Below are 27,592 nucleotides of genomic sequence, written 5' to 3' on the forward strand. Positions count from 1 at the left end.
GGAAATGATCCTTTTGGCTGCATGCGTGTACATAAACGAAAAGTGACAATAATATTCATGAAAACGCATGGTGTAAAAATACTCATAAGTCAAGTTATACTAGGCCTATTAACAAAATTTTAAAGTGCTATAAAGGTTGAAGTCTCCACGTTCAACATGCATTCAAAGGGAGCCTCAGAGTGCAGCAGATTGAGCGTTATGTCCGCTTAATTAGGTCATTTTTACACGTGGGCGCATCATTCGCCTCCAGAGGGTTAAAATCAGTGGCTGAATTCTTGCAATGTCTGTGGACCATTTTGTTACCATTTAAGAACCAAATAAAGTAAGTAAAAAAGGAGAGCTTATATTAAGAATAACGTCAATATTTTATGTACATTTGCATGTCATTACAATCTTTTTTGATTTTTCCACTGAGTGACCCTCTTGTTTTAGACAATCCAACGTCACAGTAGTTTGTGATGGCATTACAAAAAGTAAATGAATCTATGGTTCGTGATACTGTCACGAAATGCAGGGTGACACGAGGGGTGTCTGGGGGGTTATGGTTAGGGTTAGGGGAAGGGAAAGAATTACATTATCGTTAGTTAGGTGAAGGGGTATGGTTAGAAATAGTAAAAATAAAAAAAACACATCACAAAAATGTTGCTCATTTTATGACGGGAGCATGAAAAAAGTGTGAGACTGAGCTGGTTTTAGATCACAGTTTTGCTGTTTAGCCTGTTATTCTGGCTTCCCTCTCACATGTTGTGTTTGATTGTAGATGATGATGATGATGGGACAGAGCGGGTGTGCGATACACTGCTCATGTGTATAATCACAGTGTTGAACCACGGATTACGCAATGGAGGAGGCGTGGGAGACATTCTTAGGAGGCCCTCCAAAGAGGTCAGATGCCAAATAATGAATGAAAGAATCACTGTGACCACCTGTTAATGTTTTTCAGACACTTAAAATCTGCTTGGAATGACTTCAGCTATGTTGTATTGACAGCAGAGTGATTTTTAAAGAAGTCAACCAATGGTTTTTAACTCAATCTTTCAGGAGCCTCTCTTTACAGCCCGGGTAGTTTACGACCTTCTGTTCTTCTTCATTGTGATCATCATTGTTCTCAACCTCATCTTTGGTGTTATTATTGACACCTTTGCGGACTTAAGGAGCGAGAAGCAAAGGAAGGAGGAGATCCTGAAAACCACTTGTTTCATCTGTGGTGTGTACAACTGTGTTTCACTGTGTATTATATGAACACACTATAAATGTCTTCAAGTGACAAAATGCCATAAACAGCTACTATGGTGTAAATGTCCTTGCAGGTTTGGAAAGGGACAAATTTGACAACAAGACTGTGTCCTTTGAGGAGCATATTAAGTTTGAACACAATATGTGGCACTACCTTTACTTCCTGGTTTTGGTGAGGGTGAAGGATCCAACTGAGTACACCGGTCCTGAGAGCTACGTGGCTCAGATGATCATGGTCAGTGGACAACACACACATACACGACATCTACATATTAAGTTATAGGTCCTAACGTGGCTCAGTCATTACAGTATTATTGTACTTCTTTGAGGAGCTAGAGGTTGCACCCCAACCTTTCATCTGTCCAAAAACACTATGGCTCTGATTTCTCTACTGTAAGACTTAACGACACCAATGTTGGTGGTTGATATGGCAAAAGAGTACAAATAACAAAATATCTGAGCTTTAAGGTAGAAACAGGTGGTGATGGAATGGTGCTTTCGACTGACATTCTGATGTAAAAACGTCACTGTAGCCTGCACTTGATTGTCTCTGATGTTAGGAATATCACTGTGTCTCTCAAAACATTTTTTTTTTGGTGTTCTGGAAGCAGACTCCTTTTTAAAAGATCTACGTGCATTATATTTCATGTAATGTTCTCTTATGGCCAAGGGGACACCCATGTTTCAACTCACTGCAGCAGACACACTGGTACTTTCGAGACTTCACAAGGTGAGGACAGCCCGGTTGTCTGCCTGGGTGGTTGTCAGTCAGAACCCAAGGTGATTCTGTAGTGTGGTAGATGTGGTGAAGTGTGGCACCAGCACAGGCTTCCAGACCTGACCTGACTCGTATGGTATAATCTCTCGTGACGATGAATAAAAGTACATTGAATTGCTTTTGTACCATTTTTGCCTCATTTCTGCTTAAAGTAGACCTGCATTGAAATAAATGTGGTCAGATCTCAGAAAGAAATAGCTGATATGTATTTATAAGACCCTTATGAATGCAGTAAAGTAAATCTGTAAGCCCAAATTTGTAATTCAGCTGAGAAATCTTCGTTTAAAAATGACAAATTTGCAGCTAAAATTTAGCCCTCCGTGAAAAAAGATGGACATCCGGGTCATTTCCATGACGTCGAGGAGAAGACGACGCGCTTGTGTCTTCAGTCCGCTCAAAAAAAAAAAAAAAAAAAGCCTTCAGTCCGATCCCGCATTGAAATTGATTTTATCTGTTAGTAATGTTACTGTTATACACATCCTGATTTCAACATCCAAAAGTAAGCTGCAATGAATGCGAGATACAGCTCTGCATGCTCAGATCAGCGGCGACATCGACTGCAGGCAACGTTCTTCTCTGTTCTTCTCTGTTTTGATGCGGAGCGGCCAGTAACACCTGTTGCCCGCAAGGACAGACTTCTTGTGGCAAAATCCGCAGCGCCGCACGGTCTCGGTAATCGGAGCCGCAGAGCTCCGTGGCCGCTGAGAGAGGTTTATATCTTTTTAATAACTTGAATTCTTTACAGGTCCCGCATCCGTACCCCGCGGAGGCTAAAGACGGTACATTTTCAATGCGACACCACTCAATCAAATGGGCGTATGGAAAAAGTCCCCAAAAATCATTTTCAAGCAACAATAAAAGAAATGTATACTCACCAAACGTACTGCAAGACAGCGGAGGTCGGTCTTGAAGTCCTGAGCGATTTCTCTCACCAGGCACTGGAAGGGCAGCTTGCGGATCAGCAGCTCGGTGCTCGAGGACCACAATGTAAATAAGCATCCGTATTGGAAGCGTTCTTGTGTTATCCTCTGCAGTATTTTTATGTATTGTTATATAATTTTATTGCTGAATAAAATAAAATAAAATTCTGGGAGCAGTGGATTTCTGTTAGCGGCGGACCTCTCACAGTGCCACGGTGCCGTGAGGCTTCTTCACGCCGACGTTGAAACTTCTGCAATTGTTTGCCAAATGCACAAAGTGTAATCACAACGGCCACCACATTGTAATCCAGAATGGCCACAGGACACAAAATGACGTGACCGATACGTCACATGAAAACCCTCTATAAGACAATAAAAAGGTGCTTTTGTAAGAGATGCAAACTGACGTAAATCCACAAATTACAGTTGGCACACGCAATGCATGCTGGGATAGTGTCTTCTCTCTGACGTCTTGGCAGGGTCCCGGATGTGCTGACTGGGCTAAATTTTAGCTGTAAATTTGTCATTTTAAACTAAGATTTCTCCGTTGAATGACAGATCTGGGCTTGCAGATTTACTTTACTACATTCATAAGGATCTTATGTGTAAATATAAGTCATTTTTTGGTCCAAAGATCTGACTACATTTATTTCAGTGCAGGTCTACTTTAAAACTGACTTTAGAGTGATTTAAGAGGTTTTAACTTGTCATCTGATGGTTAATAATCCCATTAATCCATTTGATCGCTTTGGGCGTAGAGAGTCTATCTCAGACGTGCTGCTGTGGTCCAAAATGAATCATGCGCAGTGAAGGCAGGGCGGACCAATTTTTAGGGGGAACTGTTCGGTCTGCGACACTGGCACCAATGGGTCTCAGGTCTCAAGGCCTACGCATATAGGACTTACTTTTCCGCTAACTGGAGTGACAATGACAAACTGTTGTTTATCTCAAGTAAACCAATTATTTTCTAATTAATACATCAAAATTGTTGCACTTTTGGATCATCATCCACTGTCTGGCACTGTAGATGCCAAATGTTATGCTATAACAACCATTTTTCCTTCCTACAAGAAAATATGCATTCAAATGTAGGTTTTTTCTTTGTATATATTCTACAAATATTTGAATAAGCAAAGATTTATTTTCCATCCTAGTTTTCCTTTTGAATGTTGAGTCTAATGTTGAAGTGTTAATGTGATGCAGTCTTAATTTCCTCATCCAGTAGACTTACACAGCCTGCTAGAGGATGCTGAGCCTCACAGCAGACAAGCAATGGAAAAATGAGACTGAGCCTCTAGGCCTGTGCTATGCATCTCAATTTATTCTGCTTTCCCCTCGCTGTTTGAGAGCGATGGGTCTCTGTGCTCAGGTAATCTTCACGATGCTAAGCTTCTAACCTGCTGGGACAAAGTGTGGTTAAATAGTAATTAAACCTAGTCCAGCTTCTTTAGCATCAGGGAAGCAATGTTAAGCACAGACAAGAAGTTAAGGGAAGTAATGGCAAGTAAAGGCTATGCTTTTACACATTCAAATGAAGCCTTGGTGTTTAACAGCAATTTTATGATAAAAATTCAATGCATGTTACTGGTCACATTATAATGAGCAGTCTGCATAACAGCCAGACGACAGACATATAACTAAGGTGCACCAGTAAGGTGACAGACGCATGTACTGCTCAGGTTGAAGTATCGGTGTGTAACGAGGTAATGATGAGATATGGAAAAAGATAATTTGTTCATGTTTAATGTTCTGAACATAACATTGGCACATCAGACTATTTACAAAATAAATTTTTGTAATCAGATATTTTTTATCATCATGTTCTTTTTTGAGAATTGGCCTGATATTGTGTTACTGAAATAAGGCATTTCTTTTAATGGGGAATGGTTGCAACAATTTTAAATAGACTGTGAGCTCACTCTAAGAATCTGTGGCCTTATCTACAAAGACATGGATTTCTGCATGGATTTCCTACTGAAACACGGCATACGCTAAAACCCAGAAACTGACATAAGCACAAAAACATCCAGATGCATCAAAGTGTGCGTACGCATGGATCCAAGCGTGTTCCGTTTGTACATCCCACTGAACGTGGAATTGAGATGTACCAAGCTCCTCCCTTTCCATGCCCCTTATTTAAATATGCAAATGAATGTAAATAGGCCCTGGGACCTGAGGATCCCCCTCCGTCAGACCAGTCAACATGAACACAGAAAAGAAATTATACAGAGTGTGAGGTACAGATGACTGGAAATGAAGTGGACACACACAGGAATAATTTATTTGGTACCCTGTCACACAGAATAAACATGAAACTGAAATAAATGGTAGTGGGAATGTGTGTGTGAGTGTTAAGCCCAGGTTACACATAGACGGTTTTGTCGGCGGGTAGTACATAGACCAAAGTTCGTGGTAGTTCCGGCTGTTTTCGCGGTGGAAAGGGGTGGAGCATTTCGCTGGCGTTTTGAGCGCCGTACTAGCCGCACATACGCAGATAAAACGCCGCTAAATCCGCCGAATAAAGCGCGTTTTGACGCCGTAGCATCCTGCACACGTCAGGCAACGGGGGTTAATACCCAGTTCTATCCTTTACAATCGCAGGTTAAGACGCGCGTGAGAACGGCGGTGTTCTGCTGCCGCCGATAATGCCCTGTGTACCGCTGGATTTATCCAGGCAAATCCTGCGTTACTCCAGGAACTTTTGCATATAGGCACCGCCCCCAGAGTATAATAGGCTGAAGCAGCTGTCACTGCAGGGGGAGGGAGCTCATCCTCAGCCTTTTCTTTTCCTCTCCTCAACGTGTTGCTCGTCTCCACCACAGGCCTCTCCTCTGCTTCTGAAACAGACCTCTTGGTAAGTCCTTGCCGCTGCCAATTTTCTTTTAGGAGGCATACTGGAGCTTCTCTGCAAAAATATCTGGAGCTGGCCGCGAGTGAGAGGCCTGCATGCAGCGCGCTAGCGTTTTTATACTGACCGCTGCCTATCGGCCGTTTGGAATGCCATTAACCGGGAGGTGGCGTTTAGAACGGCGTACTGTCCACTAGCGCCGCCTTTTTGTCTGCCTCTGTCGCCGGTTAAAACGCCTTTGAGGACGCCGATGTGGGCTCTATCGCCGTTTTACACGCCGTTGGTTAGGGATACAATGCCGGCCGCCAATTATTAATTTTTTCGACGATTCCCGGTAAAGCCGGAACTAAGCCACGCCCCCTAGTGCCGGCATTAACAACGGTGTGTGATCCTTAAGACGGCCAAAAACTCTTCCGGGATGCTTCCCGGAGCTCTTACCGTCTATGTGTAAACGGGGCTTTAGGGAATCTGGCTTTCGCTGCAAATTGCGCTTTAACGTTGGAAAGTGATGTACCTGGATGACATTCAGATGATTGCATTCCACACATCTGGCATGGCTCGGCTCAAGGTTGACTGGCACACTCCTGACTGATCGGCCCCCTCCTGCTGAAATTGCCAGGACGCCCACAGTGGTCAGCACCTGTGTGAGCACAGACCACTGCTTGACTCCTCGTTGTTGCACTCTGGGCCAGGCACAGTTCTGTGCGCAACTCCAGTAACACTGGCCTTGGTAATTGCAATCAGCTTATGAGCCAATTATCGTCATTTGCAAGTAAATCCTAGCATTCCCTGAATACACACTCACCTCAGATTTACAAGGTCCTCTGATAACACTAACACAGCCACTATTAATACCATTTTTCTCATCACTTTGCGCATGCTTTTATATCCACCCATATAATTGCGAACACGTGGGTGTGTTAACTGTTCATAAGTGTGTCTCTGGTGGGCACATCACTTTGATGATTTCTTGTTTTCACACTATTGACAGTTCCCAGCATCACCTCTACATGTCGGAAGTGGAACAATAGCTGTAGGTGCGTGCACCAGCCAGGATTTTTGTGTGGTGCACCACACATTTCCACCATAATTTCACTTTTGTTACATCTTAACTTTGGCGTGGAGATGAGCGTATGTCACATTTTTGTGCATATGCAGCCATTGTACATGAAGCCCCTGCTGTCATTAGATTGCAGGAGTGGATATGAATTGAAATAGTTGCTGCAATTATTTTTGTAAACTTGGAAATATATTAACTGTGTGAGAATCCCAGCAACTTACCTGCAGACATGACTTACATCCCACTCTGTGTAACAACCCAAACACCTGCGCAACCAGTACATGTCTCCTACATGTTCAGTTAATTAAGTAAACCATTATTAAACCTGAACAAAGCTCCAACAGAAAGTCCCCAGCCTTACTAAGAAAATGGCACATTTAATTTAATTTAATTATCTTATAATGCGCCAAATCACAGCAAAAGCCGTCTCAAGGCGCCTTACATAAAACAATTCAGCATAAAATTTAATAAATAATTAAAAATTAATAATAAAAAAAAATTCAAATACAGAAATAAAAACAGAAGTAAAACAATAAAACAGATAAAAAATAAAAACTATTCATAAGAAAGAGAATAAAAATAGGTTTTCAGTCTTGACGTAAAAATGTCCACAGACTCCGACTCACTGTCGCAGGAAGACTGTTCCACAGGGTGGGTGCACGATACGAAAAGGCTCTTTGACCTGCTGACTTCTTCACCCTGGGAACACAGACAAGCCCCGCATCCTGCGTCCGCAAAGCCCGGGCCGACACGTAGAGTTCCACCAGATCATCCGGATAAGATGGCGCTAGTCCATGAACAACCTTATAAGTCAATAGCAAAACCTTAAAATCTGCTCTCACAGAGACAGGGAGCCGCAGTGCAAAGATGCCAAAATGGATGTGATATGTTCAGACCTTCTGCTACGTGTCAGAAATCTGGCAGCAGCGTTCTGAACCAGCTGAAGACCCCTGATGCTGGACTGTGGTAACCCTGAAAATAGAACATTACAATAATCTAGTCTAGAAGAAACAAAAGCATGAATCAGGGTCTCAGCATTAGCCATAGACAGGATGGGGCGGATCCTCGCTATATTTCACAGATGGAAAAAAGCAGTCCTAGTAACATCCCTGATGTGGAGGTCAAAAGACAACGTGGGATCAAAAATTACCCCAAGGTTCTTCATTTTGTCCGTATGATGTATGACACACGAACCCAGGCTGAGCACCAGCTGGTCAAACTGATGCCGATGTCTTGCTGGACCAAGAACCATCATTTCAGTCTTATCAAAGTTTAAAAGTAGGAAGTTACTAGACATCCAACTTCTCACTGATAGAAGACAGTCCTCCAGGGATTTTATGGGAGTGAGATTTCCCACAGTTATCGACATGTACAACTGAGTATCATCAGGGTAACAATGAAAGGCAATCCCAAAACTCTGCAGTATACGCCCAAGGGGTGCCACATACAGGGAGAAAAGCAAGGGGCCTAAAACATATCCCTGTGGAACCCCAAATGTCATGTCAGCAAGGTCAGAGGTAGTGCCATTATACAAGACACATCGAGAATGACTGGACAGATATGACGTCAACCAGGCAAGGGCACTTCCAGTAATCCCAAAAAAATTCTCCAACCTATCAAGCAAAATATGATGATCGACGGTATCAAACGCAGCACTGAGATCTAACAACACCAAAACCGTAGTGGTGTCTGAGTCCATTGCTCACAGAAGATCATTCACTACTTTAGTGAGCGCTGTCTCTGTGGAGTGATATTTCCTAAAAGCAGACTGCAGTGGCTCAAAAAGATCATTCTCAGTGAGGTGGTCTACAAGCTGCTGTGAAACCACCTTTTCTAAAATTTTGGAATAGAATGATAGATTTGATATCGGCCTGTAATTTTTCAGTACACTAGGGTCAAGATTAGATTTCTTAAGTAATGGTTTAATCACTGCAGATTTAAAACATTTTGGAACAGATCCAGATGTTAATGACAGATTAATAATTTCCAGCACAGTCCAGGTCCTTAAACAATTTTGTTGGTATGGGATCAAATAAACAGGTTGTGCTTTTTGTAGACGCCACAAGTTTCGTCAGCACGCCTAATGGAATACTATTAAATTCTATCAATCTAGGTAACACCTCAATGGTAGCGCGTACCTCCATAGCAGGTTTTAATGGCTGGGCCGAGGCATGCTGAGATATGCTCACTCAGCCTAATATCTTCTATTTTCTTCTCAAAATAATCCAAGAAATCCTGTGCTGAAAAGGGAGAACGACTAACAGGTGGCTGCCCGTGAATAAGAAATGCGACCATGTCAAACAAAAACTTTGAGTTATGTTTGTTTTTACTGATCAAATCAGAGTAATAGGTCCGCTTCGTGGCCAGTAGTGCATGCTTATAATCTAAAATAGCATCCCGCCACACAAGGCGGAACACCTCTAATTTGGAACAACGCCATTTCCGTTCCAAACCTCTAGCCTTCTGCCTGAGGTCACGCAAATAACCATTGAACCAAGGTGACTGTGCCTTAGGAGGGCGTGGCCTTAAAAGAGGAGGTGCAATCTTATCTTATTTAAGTGTAGTTTTAAGCACTAAATTTAGACTGTCCGCAAGGCTGTCTACTGATTTAGCATTCTCAGACTCAAAGCTAAAATATCAGGTAATCTAGCCTCAAGTTCAGTCATAGTTGAGGGTTTAATACGATGCCACAGTAGTAGACAAGGTTGTTGTTCCACTAAACGCGGCAGCGTAAATGTAAACCTGATAAGTGAATGGTCAGAGACTATAGATGCGAGAGGCAAAATGTCAATATTTGTGACAGCAAACCCACGTGCAAGAACCAGATCCAGGGTATTTCCACTAATGTGTGTTGGGTCCTGAATGCATTGCTGGAATCCTAAAGCATCCACAGTTTGCATAAATGATTTGCTAAGGGGATCAGAGGGCTTATTTATATGAATGTTAAAGTCACCAATAATCAAAATGTTATCTGCACTAGTTGACAAACAAGAGATGAACGCACCAAATTCATCTAAGAAGTCAGAATATGGGCCAGGGGGCCTATAAACAGTGACAAAATAACATAGCTGAGCTCCAGTTTTATGACCCTGACAGTACTTAGCATCATGGGCATAACGGACAGTCAGATGCTCAAAGGAATTATATTTGTGACCCCCAACAGCTAATAAAGAAAACCTAGATTTGTAAATAAAAGCAACACCTCCGCATTGCTTCACACCACAAGACACGTGACTAAATGTGTACGCTGGTGGACAGGCCTCATTCAAAGGAAGGAGAGTTGTGGGTTTGAGTCAGGTTTCACATACGCCAATCATATCTAAATGTTGATCCATGATTAAATCATTAATCAACAATGATTTCGAGGACAGTGATCTGATGTTCAGGAGAGCCAGGCTAAGGACCTCAGTGGGGATGACAGTCTGACTGTTCGGAACCCGGCGAAGCAAGCCCAGGTTCCAAGAGCGCCACTGGCGCACATCAATGCGGTGAAGACGTGGACGGCCGGGCCGACAGTCCTCAGAGCCAACCAGCGGCACCACACAGGCTTTAACCGGATCCACAAGGCGCCAGGGAAGCACTGATCCTGCCAGAATTCTGTGCACAGCTCATCCAGAAGCCAAACAGCAAGCCAAACAGAGCTTCAGCTTCACCAGACATCCACTTCGTCTCCCGCGGCAACGGCTGCGCTTTTGGCTGAAAGGCAGCACAGGAGCACGGCACAGAAAATGCGGCACCTCCGATAAAAATGGAGGTGGAAAGTTCTGTCCATCCGGCGATAACCACACCGCACCCTGAACTGGGGGCTGGAGATCCAGCAGAGTTTGACGATCATACACCCGCAGTGCCTCTGATTCAAAAACAGCATAAATTAAAAACAATAAAATAACAGATTAGAGACCAGCAGACACAACGGCGCCATGTTGGCACTCCCTCCAAGATGCCTGGAGAACATTCTTTGCATTGGCAAAGAATGTTCTCCAGGCAGAGGATTAATTAATGTTCCAATACTCATCAACAGTCTGGATGACATCATAAATACTGCAAAAACAGTTGCGCAGTTTGGACTTTATTTTGAGAAATGGCTAGTCACACCATAAACTCAGATGGGTATGGGGCATAAGGCAAGAGTTGAAACTACAGTTCACTGCTTCAGTCATTGTCACTGAGATAACGAGTGTTGTCAACAGCATCTTTGCTCTCCTTTTTTGTGTTTAATTCTTTCAGATAGTAAATTCTGACAGCTAATAGACGTGGACGTGATCATTCTGCTCTCATCTGTTCAGTCTAATCAATCAATCAATCAATCAATCAATCAATCAGTTATACTTTTTTTTGCCCTGCAGGGAAATTTTGTTTGGGTAAACCTGCTGCAAGAGCTGTAGAGCAGTGCAAAATGACAGAGACACCACAAAAAAGCTACAACATAGATAAAATCACACATAAAATAAATCAAAACTGAAGTATTGGTAATGTGTATATATGTATGTATGTATGTATATATGGGGTGGGCGTTTATAAGCTTTGCTTCTGCTCACCCCCTTTTTGGTCACACATGTCACTGTGGAATTGTCTTGTGTATCAGTTTTTGTTATTGTCGAGTTTGTGTGCCAAAATAAATAAGGTCAAAGTCAAAGTATAAAAACCTGCCTGAAAGCAGCCTAAAAATAATGATAAAAATGAGTTTAAAAAAACCTTAACACTATTCTCCATGAAATTCAAAAGCCCGATAAAAATTGTGACATTAAAAACCATTGTGCAAAAAGTGCAGAGAGATGCTAAAGTGCAAAATAAGAGGAATGTCCTGTTGAGATGCATGGGATCTCTAGATATCTATCAAAGAAATATTCCCACCAGTTTTGTAGAAAATCAGTCCATGGTGCACAGTTCTGTTGTAGTTTATCATATACAGTCATACAAAAAACATTTTAGTTGTCACCCATGTTTCTGAGAAAAAACTAAGGATTTTACCAACCCATCTTTGATTAATGTAACTAACCACACATAAGGGGATGAGAGTCTGATTTGGACACCAGTCCATCACAGGTTACCTCTGCAGCCAGGGGTGATACCCATTTACAGCTGGGCAGATGGGGACAAGTTACATGAAGTGTTCTGTGTGCACATACAAACAGATAATCTGAAACACGCATCTGGAATCAAACCCTGGTCTGTATATTGGTAGTCCAGCTCCTGTCCCACAGAGAAACACCTGCTCTGCCTTCACAGCACTACACAGGTGGATTTCTCTAATGGACTAAATGCAGGTTCCATCTATATTATAACAGCCAAGTGGCGTCTGTGTGCATGTTTGCGTGTGTATGTGTATGGCTTTGATCATAGAGAAACTGGGGAGAGCTGACATTTGCCATTTGGTATGCTTATGTATTTTGTGTCAAGGATAAACACTGCAAAAATGGAATGTTGCTAGGACAAATATTTTTGGAGAAATTGGTGATATTAGCTAACAACAGTGAACAATGGGCGTTGTTGTTGTGTGTTGGGGGGGTTTGGCTGGACATTTTGGTGTTCTTTTCTTTTCTTTGCTCTCCAGGTGGTATGCAAACTGGTTTTTGTCTGCGGAGAAGGTGCTGGCAGAAGAGTCCTTCACCTTCATCAGCATGATTTGCAGCACCTGTGGATGATGCTCACGTGCAGCCTTAAAGACTTTCAGCTGAAGCAGATAATGAGATGGCGTTCTGCATTTAAGCCATGAGTGATTCAAGCAGAATTGCCGGGAACTCGACCTTGTGACGTTCGTTTGTGAGATGCTGAGGACCGCGCCTGGGTTTGACACATTGTGCCTGTGAAGGAGGACGGGTGAGGGACACATGCTGTCAGCACACATCAGAGGTGATTGATTGTCTGAATAAGTGTTAACAGTAATTTGGTATTTTGATTACGCAGTATATGTGTTATGTGTCGAAGCAGATTGAGGAGCGAACCTGCGTCAGACAGGACCCAGCACTAAAAATAACCAGAAAGCGGTTCCATCAACAAAAAACAATTTATTTTTCACCTGTGCCTAAATAAATTATACAAAAAACCCCAACCCAATGTCCTTCAAGAGGAGTGACTGTTGGCACGCTGTCCAGTGTTCATGGAGAGAGAAGTCCGGTGCTCCTGGACTCACTACCATCAAACAGACACCCCCCAGGTGGACACGACAAACTGACTCTCTGTTGAAGCACAGAAGATGTGAGGTACGTTAGCAGTTATAGCAATTTCTTTCACAAAACACATGCTATCAGCAACACATCAAGGTCTGTACTTTTTATCTTTATGCACATGAGCAGCTTCTCACAATAAGTGGAGGATCACTTATCCTGCACGCCACAGCAGTGAGAAGCAAGCCACACCATTCTCATCATAATTTCACGTATACTATGTAGCAAAACATCAAGTTACTATCTGCAATTAGTCCAACAGTTAATTACCTTTACTGTGTGCTGACAGCATGTGTCCTCACCCTTCCTTGCTTCACAGGCTTAATGTGTCAAACCCAGGTGCGGTCCTCAGCGTCTCACAAACGAACATCACAAGGTCGAGTTCCCGGCAGTTCTGCTTGATTCACACATGCCTTAAAAGCAGAACGCCATCCAATTATCCGCTACAGCTGAAAGTCTTTAGGGCTGCACGTGAGCACCAGTCCCAGGTGCCTCACATGATAGTGACGAGGGTGAGGATTCTTCAGCCAGCACCGTTTTTCCACAGACAAATCAGCTTCCATGCCACCTGAGGAGCAAAGAAAAGAAAACAACACCAAAACCTCCAGCCACACCCCCCAACACACAACAATATGTGAATATTCATGAGAGTTGTGCAGCTCGCTTCTCACGGCCGTGGCGTGCGGAATGATGATCCTCAACCTGTTGTGAGAGGCTGCTCATTTACATAAAGCTTAAATTCAGACCTGAATGTGTTGCTGATAGTGTGTGCCTTTGAAGGATATTAGTTGTAGCTGTTGACTTACCTCACCTCTTCTATCCTTCACAGAGTCAGTTTGTCGTGTCCATCTGGGGGGTGTTTGTGTGAATGTGAGTCCAGAAGCGCCGGGCTTCGATCCCTTTGGGCGCTGGAGAGCGCGCCGTCCTTCACTCCGCCAGACAAACGCACTTTATGTTGTACACCAAGTTTTGCACAAGAGGGGGATAATAAAATTGTTTTGTTTTTTTGGAACCGCTTTCTGGTTATTTAGCGCTGGGTTCAGTCAGACGCAGGTCCGCTCCTCAACCCGTGTCGGCACATAACAGTTGTGCTGCAATGCACTATGGGAGTTCAGGGTTTTGGGGGTTTAAATGTTACTGTGGTTAGTTTAACAGTGTTGATAGTGTTATTGATTTATTGTGTTTTTGTAGTTCAATTGGTTTATTCAGTTTAGTTAAGTGTCATGTTGTCATTGCTATGAGTGAAAAGTGTAGTGCGTCTTCTGCCACCTTCTGTTTGTGGGTGTGTAAAAAATAAGTGCGTGCGTGCGTGCTTGCATGCAATTTCAAACACGGGCAAACTGGGGAGAGCTGACATTTGCTGTTTGGTATGCTTATGCATTTTGGGTCAAGGATGAGCGCTGCCACTGGACCATTGATAGGACTACTATTTTTGGACAAAATGTGGATATTAGCTAACAACAGTGAACAATGGACATTAATAATTTCATTCTGGACTCATGCCAATCCAGCAGGGGGGCAGTAAATCATCTGTATATTAAAAGTGTGAATGCGTGTGTGATTTTATTTAGTAAGTTCAATGTAAGTACAACACCAATTCCAAACCAGATAGCCATGTCACATGCCACACTTGAAATGAGTACAATATTTGTTCATTTGCAATATCCACTGGCACTGAAATAGCCACAGTTTTGTACATACCTTTCTCCTTTTTTATATGCAATCTCTTTTTTGCTAATACAACCCCAGTTCCAATGAAGTTGAGACTTTTTGTGTGAAATGTAAATAAAAACAGAATACAATGATTTCCAAATCCTCTTCAACCTATACAATGTTTCTCAACGTTCAGTTGCAAGGAATTTAGGGATTCCATCATCTACAGTCTATAATATAATCAGAAGATTCAGAGAATCTGGAGAACTTTCTACATGTAAGCAGCAAGGCCAAAAACTAACACTGACCTTCGTGACCTTCGATCCCTCAGGCGGCATGGCATTAAAAACCGACATCATTGTGTAAAGGATCTTACCGTGTGGGCTCAGGAAGACTTCAGAAAACCATTGTCAGTTAACACAGTTCATCGCTACATCGACAAGTGCAAGTTAAAACTCTACCATGCAAAGCGAAAGCCATACATCAACAACATCCAGAAACGCCGCCGCCTTCTCTGGGCCCGAGCTTATTTGAAATGGACAGACGCAAAGTGGAAAAGTGTGCTGTGGTCTGATGAGTCCACATTTCAAATTGGAAATCATGGACGTTGTGTCCTCCGGACAAAAGAGGAAAAAGACCATCCAGATTGTTACCAGCACAAAGTTCAAAAGCCAGCATCTGTGATGGTATAGGGGTGTGTTAGTGCCCATGGCATGGGCAACTTACACATCTGATGGCACCATCAATGCTGAAAGGTACATCCACGTTTTGGAGGAACACATGCTGCCATCCAAGCAACGTCTTTTTCAGGGACGTCCCTGCTTATTTCAGCGAGACAGTGTCAAGCCACATTCTGCACGTGTTACAACAGCGTGGCTTTGTAGTAAAAGAGTGCAGGTACTAGAATGGCCTGCCTGCAGTCCAGACCTGTCACCCACTGAAAATGTGTGAGGCATTATGAAGCACAAAATACATCAACGGAGACCCCGGACTGTTGAACAACTGAAGTCGAACATCAAGCAAGAATCAGAAAGAATTCCACCTACAAAGCTTCAACAATTAGTGTGCTCAGGTCCCAAATGCTTATTGAGTGTTGTTAGAAGGAAAGGTGATGTAACACAGTGGGAAACATACCACTGTCCCAGCTTTTTTGAAATGTGTTGCAGGCATCCATTTCAAAATGAGCAAATATTTGCACAAAAACAATAAAGTTTATCAGTTTGAACATTAAATATCTTGCCTTTGTGGCATTCAGTTGAATATAGGTTGAATAGGATTTGCAAATCATCATATTCTATTGTTATTTACATTTTACACAACATCCCAACTTCATTGAAATTGGGGTTATACATAATATAATTGTAAATGTGTGAAAAATACATGACACAAGAAAGTGAAAACACCTATTTCCATTGTGGTCCATTTAAAAATCAAATGACAAAATAGAAGTAAAAATAAAATATAATAATAATAATAATGATTATGATAATGATAATAATAGTGTGTATAGGATAACAAGAACCTATTGGCCCAGTCACAAGTAAAAAAAAAGTCACAATTCGTTGAGAAAAGGTGGACAAAAGAGCTTGATCACCGAATAGCCTGTGAAGCAAGAGCGCAAAAGGGCTGAAAGAGGAACTAAACGAAATTAACGTTGATCTCAACGCTTTAAACGAAACGCGTCTGGAACCACTGCTGGAGCAGTGTCTGTCTGCATCCTGAGTTCCAGGACTCTGTACTGGGACGCAGCTCATAGCACCTGAGTCCTGGAGAAACTGAAAACAGAAGCTGTGGAGATCTGTGTGCACGCCGGTGGGTCCACCTGCTCTGGTTCCTCATCCACAAACAAAAGAGGGATCATCTCCTTCATCATCAGAATCCACACTGTCTGTTGACACGCTGCGCGCTCCATCTTGCTCCAATTTAAAAAAAAAACAAAAAAAACATAAAAACAAAAAACTGGTGTGCCGTGGTCACTGCTGTATCACTGTACTTACTTTACTAAGCCATATATATTGATGTATAACAGAAAGCTGTCAAAATGGGGAATAGATATGTGTAAAGATGATTGAATATATCAGAGCAGTAAATTGATCAGTCTGTGTGAACGCTCGACTCCCTATGTGCGGTAATTTCCACCATCGGAAATTACACAACTTTTTTGTTGTTTCAAATTCAGCAGTTGCTTCTGGCAAAATAATTAATTGTATCCACACAAAAGATTAATTCTTCCCTATATAAGGTGCCTGAGCCCATTGAACTTGATGCCCCACCCAGATAAAAAAAATCCAAGCAAACAGGCTGAGTTTGCCCTGTAATTTCCGACGGTACATGAATGCAGCAGCAGCAGCAGCAGCGCTCAGAAATGGCTTCTGCATTGTGTGAAAACATTCAGCTGGTTGAATGAAGTCAGACTAAATGCTAACGTTACAAAAACTAAGCAAACAATTAAAAAACCACAGCAAAACGCAGTACGGATGAATCGAGTTTTTCGTTGCCCTTTGTTAAAATTTTTCGACAGTTTAAAAGTCCTGACAAAGTGACCACTGCAGGAACAAAGCTCTTCAAATGTTAAACAATGCCAATGAAAGTCAGTGATCCAGTCCAGATTTCTTGTTTCGTTAGGGCTTCGTTGCCCTTCATTAAGTGCCGTGTGACTGGGCCATTAAGCAGTTTTTAAATACTTAAAGACAATAAAGTAACATTAAAAATTACAGGAAATAAAAGTGTTGATTTATTCGTCTAAAAAGTGTTGAAGTCTAAGGTTCTAAAAACATTCTGGACTCACACAACATTCCACTTCATTATAGAAACTTTGCATAATTTATTACCACCCTTGAAAATTGTCAGCTACCTGTTTTATAAACACTACCCAATCTAGAGCCTGTGGATCCCCACGGGCAATGAGCTAGTACAATTTAAGAATGCATGACCAACTTTTTGCTGCTTGTCAGTTTGGACACGTGGCTATAGACTGCAGTGCCTGGAGATGGCCCATGTCTACTTTCAGACATAACAGGTAATCGTGCTTTGCAGGAAAGTTGGGTCAATGTGCTTTGTTTTCATGGCAGTGATGGAACACAAAAGAAAAATAAGAATGAGTGTCTCCAAAGCACAGATTTAATTTTGTCTGCCGGTCGGGCTGTACTTGTTAAACTGCACCTTCATTCTAATCTCCTGCACATCTTCCCCCCCCCCCCCCCCCCCCACCCACCCAACTTGAAGCTGCTGGACTAATTACAAACTCTGCCCTCCATTTCTTTGTCAGAAAAGAGCTGAAACCCGATGACACGCTTGCTCGCTCTCTCACGCTCTCACATAATGAGCGCATCTGGCTGGGTAGGATAGAATGAACCGGTGCCAAGTAAAAGGATAGGATCATATTACACCAGTTGTCTGCTGGTGCGTGTGGATGTGAATCTGTGTGTTTGTGTGTAAAATTATGACAGGCCTAGCAGGTACTGCAGCAGCCACAATGCAGTTACATAACCCATCTCAAGTGGCCTGCTAATAGCTCAGCCCTGCCTGGCACGTGCTCTCCTGTCCCTTTCGCTCTGTCTCTCCCTCTCTTGCTCACACACAGAGACAGTCACCATCACGTCATGAACGCCACATTTATTGAGCAATAGGCATGTGATGACTAGTTTTTAAAAAGCAACAGCGATAAAACTGATCTTGTGATTTCGTGTGAGGACAGAGGTCAGACCTGCTAAGTGACATGTTGCAAGAAAGTGGCTCCTTTAACAATAACAAATTCTGCTAGCTGCATTATTTTAATTTTATACAGTTGTAAAAAGTTTGGCACCCCTGATAATTTTCATGATTTTCTTTTATAAATCATTGGTTGTGTGGATTAGAAATTTCAGTTAAATATATCATATAGCAGATGAACACACTGATATTTGAGAAGTGAAATTAAGTTTCTAGTATTTACAGAAAGTGTGAAATAATTATTTAAACAAAATTGGGCAGGTACATAAATTTGGGCACCCATGTCATTTTATTGATTTGAATACATTTAGCACTAATTATTGGAACACAAAATTAGTTTGGTAAGCTCATTGACCCTTGACCTCCTTACACAGGTGAATCCAATCATGAGAAAGGGTATTTAAGGTGAGCATTTGCAAGTGTTTCCCCTCTTTGCATCTCTTCTAATGAGTGGCAACATGGGAGCCTCTAAACACCTCTCAAATGACAGTGACCTGAAAACAAAGATTGTTCAACATCGTGGGTTAGGGGAAGGATACAAAAAGCTACTTCAGAGATTTCAACTGTGACGAACATAGTGAGGAAATGGAAGACCACAGGCACAATACTAGTTAAGGCCCGAAGTGACAGGCCAAGAAAAATCTCAGATAACTGAAGCGAAGGATGGTGAGAACAGTCATAGTCAACCCACAGACCTGCTCCAAAGACCTACAGCATAATCTTGCTGCAGATAGTGTCTCTGTGCATCATTAAACTATACTGCACTCTTTGCACAAAGGGATGCTGTATGCTGTTATAATGCAGAGGAAGACTTTTATGCGCACACTCCACAAACAGAATCACTTAAGGTATGCTAAAGCACATTTGGACAAGCCAGCTTCATTTTGGAATAGGGTCCTGTGGACTGATGAAATGATGATAAAATTGAGTTATTTGGGCATATCAAGGGGCAGTATGCATGGCTGAAAAAGAACACAGCATTTCAAGAAAAACGCTTGCTACCTACAGTAAAATTTGGAGGTGATTCTATCATGCTGTGTGGCTGTGTGGCCAGTGCAGGTACTGGGAATCTTGTTAAAGTTGAGGGTCACATGGATTCCAGTCAATATCAGCAGATTCTTGAAAACAATGTTCATGAATCAGTGACAAAGTTGAAGTTGCGCCGGGGCTGGATCTTTCAACAAGACAACGACCCTAAACACTGCTCAAAATCTACTAAGGCATTCATGCAGAGGAACAAGTACAATGTTCTGGAATGGCCATCTCAGTCCCCAGACCTGAATATTATTGAAAATCTGTGGTGTTATTTTAAGCGGCCTGTCCATGCTCAGAAACCAACAAACCTGAGATGTTTTGTACAGAAGAATGGTCCAAAATACCTTCATCCAGAATCCAGACTCTCTTTGGAAGCCATAGGAAGCTTTTAGAGGCTGTTATTTCTGCAAGAGGAGGATCTACTAAATATTGATGTATTTTTTTCTGTTGGGGTGACCAAATTTATGCACCTGCCTAATTTTGTTGAAAGAATTATTGCACACTTTCTGTAAATCCTATAAACGTCATTTCACTTCTCAAATATCTGTGTTTGTCTGCTATACGATATATTTAACTGAAATTGCTGATTTATAAAGGAAAATCATGAAAATTATAAGTGGTGCCCAAACATTTGCATAGAACTGTATCTATTAATCATTTTTTCTCTGAAGTGTTCAAAATATTGACACCATTTGCACTTTTTTGTATTGGATTAAAAAATGTATTACATTAATAATAATAACCCATCCATTTTCTAAACCCACTTACTCCAATTAAGGGTCATGGGGGGGGGGGGGGGGGGGAGCATGAGGCAGGATACACCCTGCACAGGACACCAGTCTGTCACAGAGCCACATATAGACAGACAAGCACCTTCATTCCTGCATCCACACCTACAGTCAATGTAAAGTTTCCAATCCACCTAACCTGCATGCTCTTGGATGTGGGAGGATGCCATAGCACCCAGAGGGAACCCACATAAACACTGAGAGAACATGCAAAGTTGACACAGAAAGGCCCAGGTGAGAAGATATCCCATGACCTTCTTGCTGTGAAGCAACAGTGCTAACCACTAAGCCACTGTGCTGCTGCTGCTAATAATAATGATAATAATAATAATAAAAATAAAGTAGTAGTATGAAGAGGAGGCAGAGACTGAGTTTTCCCCAGTGAAAATTGGTGTTCGTCAATGATGTATTCCGGCCCCATTCACTGTTTAGTGCTTGCATGGACTAGGTGTTGGGTAGGGTTGTGGAAAATGAATTAGGAGCTTTTGTTGGTGAGGAGAAGTTTACTGACTTTGACTTTGCAGCCTATGATGCAGTGTTTATGGAAGGAATGGACACTCTGATTTCAGCACTTGAGAAGCTAAGTGTCTGGGTTTGAGTTTGTCCTGGAACAAGACTAAAAGCCAGGCTTTTAATGACTTCCTGGACTCAGCCATCAGAAGTGTATCTGTATGGGTCCTTGGCCTTTGAGATTGAGACACCTGAGAAGAGCTTATGGAGTCCTGAAGTTGCTGGACAGGTGTTTGGCGATGCCAGTATCTTTGCAGGAGAATGAAGGTCCAAGTCTTCAGGGTCCTGGTGCTTCCTGTCTTGCTGTATATTTGTGAGACTTGGATGCTAACCAGTGACCTGTGGTGTTGACTGGATGTCTTTGGTTCTAGGTTTCTTCAGGTACCATTGGAATGACTTTTCGTCAAATGAGGGGATACTGAGGAAGACTAAGGTGAAGAGCATCACTTCAAATTTTGGCCATGTGGTGCGTTTCTCTCTGCATGATCCAACACACAGATGCCTCATTGGCATGGAGAAAGCCAACGGGACATGCACATTTTACCTGGCTGTAGCAGATAGTTATTTTTGAGATATAGGGATGGGCTGGTTGTCTACTTGCATGGTTGCCATCCAGGACCCGAGGCAGGTACAAGATGTCATGGATGCGAAGAACACGGCATCTGCACTTGCTCCCAGACTTGAATTGACTTAAGTAAATTCTTTTTGGAAATCAATTATAATTGCACAACAAGAATTTCAAAACAGTTGTATAACAATCCAGGTGGTGTCACAAATGCGCTGAAGCACACGGGCGGTATGGCGACAGCGGCACAGTGAACCACACATGAATTCATGTTCACTGAGGTTTTCAGATGGTGTGAAGCTCTGCTAATGGTTCTAATACATTAGAACCCTATCTCTCAGACTGAACTTTGGGAGGAAAGTTCAGTTTGTTCATCCCGAAAAGATGCTCCAGCGGACACACAGGACTGTGTTTCCCAACAGGATATTATATTCACACAGTTGTCTCTCTGAGGTCTCTTTATTGAATGTTTAAGGTTACTTAATCCATCAGTGATAAAACAAGCATCAGATAGTCTCGAGTTTCAGGGATGTTGTACCTCTTCTTTCAGATGACAGAGTTTGTCTTTGTTTTGTTGATGCTGTGAGAAATCAAGAACATTTTTATATTTTATCTACTCCTTCATCCCACAGGCCTAAATTAATCGGTGACTTTCAGAGACGCTCTTGTAGAATGAGCAGAGTCATACAGAATGGCTCAGCAGCTGCACTTTTTTTTTTTTTTTTTTTGGTCTAATTGCGGTTCCTTTAGTCTTGGATGAACCAGTTATTTCAATATTCTACCCAAAATTACTGATGGTCAGTGGTGGGCATAGCTAAACATAAAGTTAGCTTTGATAACTGCTAATCCTCTAACTGAAAAGTTAACTTTTATAACTATAAACTGATAAACTGTTAAAAAAAAAAGATTAGCTACAGCTACCCGATAACGACTAACTTTTAATATTAACTCTGGTACACTATCAGCTACTGACAAGCCAGTTTTGAGTTTAAGCACCGCCTATGCTTCTGAGTAGAACCAAAGGTGATCACAAACCCAACCCAGTGAGTCAGAGCTTCTGTCTTTGTGCACCCTGCTCCCTGTTGAAAGGAAGAATCATTTTGCTTGACAGCATACAGAGCCTCTGACGTGGGCCAAAGGCATAAACAGAAAAGCAGGTTTGACTTATGGTTTGATTTAAAAACCAAACTAATTCCGGACGGTTTATTTATATTAATGTTAACTGTCATTTTCACAAAATGTGAAAAAATCACAAATATCTTTTAGTTTTAAAGTTGTTATGTGTCGACGCAGATTGAGGAGCGAACCTGCGTCAGACAGGACCCAGCACTAAAAATAACCAGAAAGCGGTTCCATCAACAAAAAACAATTTATTTTTCACCTGTGCCTAAATAAATTATACAAAAAACCCCAACCCAATGTCCTTCAAGAGGAGTGACTGCTGGCACGCTCTCCAGCGTTCATAGGGAGAGAAGTCCGGCGCTCCTGGACTCACTACCATCAGACAAACACCCCCCAGGTGGACACGACAAACTGACTCTCTGTGAAGCACAGAAGATGTGAGGTAAGTTAGCAGTTATAACAATTTCTTTCACAAGACACACGCTATCAGCAACACATCAAGGTCTGTACTTTTTATCTTTATGCACATGAGCAGCTTCTCACAATAAGTGGAGGATCACTTATCCTGCACGCCACAGCAGTGAGAAGCAAGCCACACCATTCTCATCACAATTTCAAGTATACTATGTAGCAAAACATCACGTTACTATCTACAATTAGTCAAACAGTTAATTACCTTTACTGTGTGCTGACAGCATGTGTCCTCACCCTTCCTTGCTTCACAGGCTTAATGTGTCAAACCCAGGTGCGGTCCTCAGCGTCTCACAAACGAACATCACAAGGTCGAGTTCCCGGCAGTTCTGCTTGATTCACACATGCCTTAAAAGCAGAACGCCATCCAATTATCCGCTACAGCTGAAAGTCTTTAGGGCTGCACGTGAGCACCAGTCCCAGGTGCCTCACATGATATTGACGAGGGTGAGGATTCTTCAGCCAGCACCTTTTTTCCACAGACAAATCAGCTTCCATGCCACCTGAGGAGCAAAGAAAAGAAAAAAACACCAAAACCTCCAGCCACACCCCCCAACACACAACAAAAGTAATGCAGTAATTTTGATTGTTTGAGATTACAACTTACAGATGCCCAAAGGCTTTGTAGGAAATTGAGCCTCCTCATCACTGGTTGTTTGTAAAAAAAAAAAAAAAAAAAAACCACACACAAGTTACTGTAACGTGTGTTGGTTTTTACAAATAAATCTGTATTTGGAAATATGTAAAATTTTTTTCATTTGTAAAAAAAGACCTGAAAATTCTGTTTAAGTTTGATACAGGAGTGCACCGAATGGCAACTGTATGACAGTTGGATGCTATTTACACTTATGCATTCTATGCATTTTGGGTCAAAATGTCATGCAGTCACCATTCGGTGCGCTGTATCGGTCAGACTCAAACTGAATTTTTAGTTTTGCAGATGCCTTTTTTTTTCCACAGCTGCTTGACTGCTGTAAAACACAACAGAGAGGAACTTACATGTGTGATTTCAGGGTTTACAAACGTTTTTGACCATTTGGCTTTACTTGCTATGCCAGCAAAAAAAACGTTAGCAGAATAAAAGTTAGCAAAACTAAATTTAACGGAAGCTAATTGGTCTCCTGATGGTTTTTGAAGTTAGCTGAAAAGCTAATCTGCTAACAAAAAAGTTAGCTTCACTAATTAGCGGATTAGCGAAACTGTGTCCACCACTGGTGATGGTCAACTTGCAAGCGCATCAACCAGTACAAGGCTTTAAGGTGTGTTTACACATAACCAAGACGCATTACGAATGTCATTTTTCTGTCATTCGTGACACATTCCTGACATTCTTAATGTGACTTAACGCATCTGAATAGGTTTCTTAATAGTACGTGTTGGTGCGTGATATTCTTGATATTTGTGGAGCATGTTTTTGCCTGTCAAAAAATCTTCCATGAATGTCACACACCACCCTCATTTCGTCTCACGTTGTGGAGGTCGCAACTGAGCGTATTGATCCGTCTTGATGCGTATTGATCCTTAATAGAACGTGACAACGTTCGTAGTGGTTGCTGTGATGGTTCTTGGATCCCAAACTGTCACGCGTTATTACGAAGTGACACGGAAACTGTCAAGTTTTGACACGACTTGTAACGCAGCGTCACATTTCACTGTGCGCCATGACAAATCAGTTTTCTGTCACGTGCGTACAATTAAACTCGGCTCCAAATGTCATTCCACTGTTCCTGCTGAAGCTCCTCAGGATGCTCCTGCAGGTGTTCCACCTGCTGTTGTAACCGATGAGCGGGAGAACGAGTCTGAGCCAGAGCAACCAGAGGAGCGAGAGGAGACTCACGTGCATCCAGACATCTCTGCACCTCCTCCAGTCTGGCGGAGGAACAAGCGTGCGCACAATTAAACCTTGCTGCACCGCATTCAGTTTGATTGCTGACACCAAGTCGGCTAAAAGTCTCATTTTAGTGCTCTTCAGCGCGCCCCTGCAGGTGTTCCACCTGCTGCATGTGCCTGATGTTTGGGAAAATGGGCAACACGAGAGCCGCATGAAGCCACACATCTGGCTCTGTCCATCTCCTCCTCCTCTCTGCGCCACTCCATGGCACAGAGCCCAACTAGCCTACGCATGCAGTCACAAAGCTCTTCTGAAAAACTGGAGCGATCTGAATTCGGTTGGATGAATATGGGTGGGTGTGTGTGTGGAGACAATTCACCTCATTCACAACGTGACAGAACTTAACGATGCGCTGTTACACGCAATAACGCGCAACAACACGGAACACTATTCTTGACCGTGCGTAATGGTTCCTGATCATTCTCCAGCAACACGTGCCATTAATCGTAACGCGTGGTAACAGGTTGCAGCAGTTCCTGAGGACACCTGACGCCTCTGCCCCGAATAATCACATTCGTGATCAGCGGCCAAGAATGTATATGTTGTGTGTTGGGGGTTTGGCTGGATGTTTTTGTGTTGTTTTCTTTTCTTTGCTCTCCAGGTGGTATGCAAACTGGTTTTTGTCTGTGGAGAAGGTACTGGCAGAAGAATCCTTCACCCTCATCAACATTATTGGCTGCACTTGTGGAGGATGTTCATGTGCAGGTCTAATGACTTGCAGCACCTGTGGATGATGCTCACATGCAGACTTAAGGACTTTCAGCTGGGGCAGATAATGAGATGGCGTTCTGCATTTAAGCCATGAGTGATTCAAGCAGAATTGCCGGGAACTCGACCTTGTAACGTTCGTTTGTGAGACGCTGAGGACCGCGCCTGGGTTTGACACATCGTGCCTGTGAAGGAGGACGGGTGAGGGACACATGCTGTCAGCACACATCAGAGGTGATTGATTGTCTGAATAAGTGTTAATAGTAATTTGGTATTTTGTTACGCAGTATATTTGAACATTGATGAGAATTGTGCAGCTCGCTTCTCACGGCCGTGGCGTGCGGACTGATGATCCTCCACCTGTTGTGAGAAGCTGCTCATTTACATAAAGCTTAAAGTCAGACCTGAATGTGTTGCTGATAGCGTGTGCCTTTGAAGGATATTAGTTGTAGCTGTTGACTTACCTCACCTCTTCTATCCTTCACAGAGTCAGTTTTTCGTGTCCACCTGGGGGGTATTTGGCAGTGAATTTGCGTCCAGAAGCGCCAGGCTTCGATCCCTTTGGGCGCTGGAGAGCACGCCGTCCTTCACTCCGCCAGACAAACCATATATTATGTTGTACACAATTATTGCACAGAAAGGGAAATAAATGTTTTGTTTTTGGAACCGCTTTCTGGTTATTTAGCGCTGGGTTCAGTCAGACGCAGGTCCGCTCCTCAACCCGCGTCGGCACATAACAGTAGTTCCCGGCCATTCTAAAATGGACCCAGCGGCAGAAGCGGTTCCATTTGCCGAAAGAGTTCAAGAACACTTGGAGAAAATATGGGAGCAATTACAGCATCTCGCAAACCAAATTAAACAAACAGATGTCCGCATTACAGAGCTTGCAGCGCAAACCGTTCCGCTTCCTGCTGCTCCAGCTGCGGCACCATCGATACCGGTGCAGATAACTCTGTCACCCAGAGATTCGGCTTCCGAACCAATTATTTGTCATCCGGAGCCTTATGCTGGAAACGTTGAAGCCTGTGCTCCTTTTTTGATGCAATGTTCTCTGGTTTTTGCTCAGCGACCGGCTTCCTTCTCTTCTGATGGTAGCCGTGTCTCATATGTGACAAATTTGCTCCGAGGTGACGCCTTAGCTTGGGTCACTGCGTTGTGGAGTAATAACTCTCCATTGTTAGGATCCTTTAAGGATTTTTCCCGGGAGTTCCGATTGGTTTTTGACCATCCGGTGAAAACATAATTAGTTATGTGGGCTGTTTTTGGGTTTTTTTTGTAAGGGGTTATAAATTGTTGGGGTGTTTAGAGGCGGTTCTGGTGGAGTGAACGACTGGCGGTTCAGAGCTCGGCTGGACTCAGCCAATCGTTGGTTTTTATTATTTGAACTTAGGTATTTTCTGTTTGGGATTGGGTCATTTTGTTTTGTTGTTTTTCATTTCCCTGCTTCCCTAACCCCAACCTCACTTGCCCTAAGACCGTTTGTCTTGTGGGTTGTGGGGTGGTGCAGGTTGGTCACGCTGAGTGTTTCTCAGAAGACCTCTGCACCTGGGGGGGGTTGTCAGGGGCGTTTTTTTGGGTTTGGTTAGGGCCCGGTTCCACTCCAGCCTCGGTGGGCCTTTGACCGTTCGTCATTGGTGTTACCGGGGTGTGGTGCAGCGGGAACATACCTCAGTCGGAGGGGTGGGTCGATCTGTTGCCGTTCGCCATTTCGGTAGTTCCGCCCTTCCCGATAGGCTGGTGGTATGGTCGGGTAGGGGCTCTGGACGTATTTCCGGTTTTCTGCTGCGCTTCGGGGTTGGGATCAGGTTAGTTTTTCCTGTTTCCTTCCCTGGCTTAATAATTTTGTGCCGTTCGCCAAAATGGAGCTAACGACTGGCTCTGGGAGTGATCTGGGGTGTTTCGGGGTGCTGGGGGAGGTAACAGGGTTTTCCAGTTGTTTTATTTGCCCCCGGGGTGTTTTAATGAAGTCCGCCGGGAGTTGGATTTTTGTGTTTTTATGCTTCCTTCCAGGTTCCACCTCCAGGGCTGATGGGACGGTCCTCTGGGGGGGGACTTGATTGTGGGGCCGACTGACCAAGTGTGGCCGGGTCTGGGGTTCCTGGGTTGTGGGGAGGGGACCTCCTGGGGTT

At 43.0% G+C, this 27,592-nt stretch overlaps 1 protein-coding gene across 6 annotated transcripts in view; it reads left to right on the top strand.

Moving 5' to 3' along the window:
- The window catches only part of itpr2 (inositol 1,4,5-trisphosphate receptor, type 2), a 208,493-nt gene that overhangs the window by 171,657 nt on the left and 9,244 nt on the right, over positions 1-27,592 (top strand). For 4 of the 6 annotated variants that reach the window (XM_034176794.1, XM_034176797.1, XM_034176800.1 and 1 more), the window contains 3 exons: positions 761-885; positions 1,042-1,207; positions 1,311-1,471. In XM_034176794.1, the coding sequence (XP_034032685.1) occupies positions 761-885; positions 1,042-1,207; positions 1,311-1,471 (452 nt within the window). The remainder of the gene's footprint in view (positions 1-760; positions 886-1,041; positions 1,208-1,310; positions 1,472-27,592) is intronic. The other 2 variants (XM_034176795.1, XM_034176798.1) reach the window with 1 other exon arrangement.

Source organism: Thalassophryne amazonica, chromosome 8, assembly GCF_902500255.1.
Source record: "Thalassophryne amazonica chromosome 8, fThaAma1.1, whole genome shotgun sequence".
Taxonomy (NCBI): domain Eukaryota; kingdom Metazoa; phylum Chordata; class Actinopteri; order Batrachoidiformes; family Batrachoididae; genus Thalassophryne; species Thalassophryne amazonica.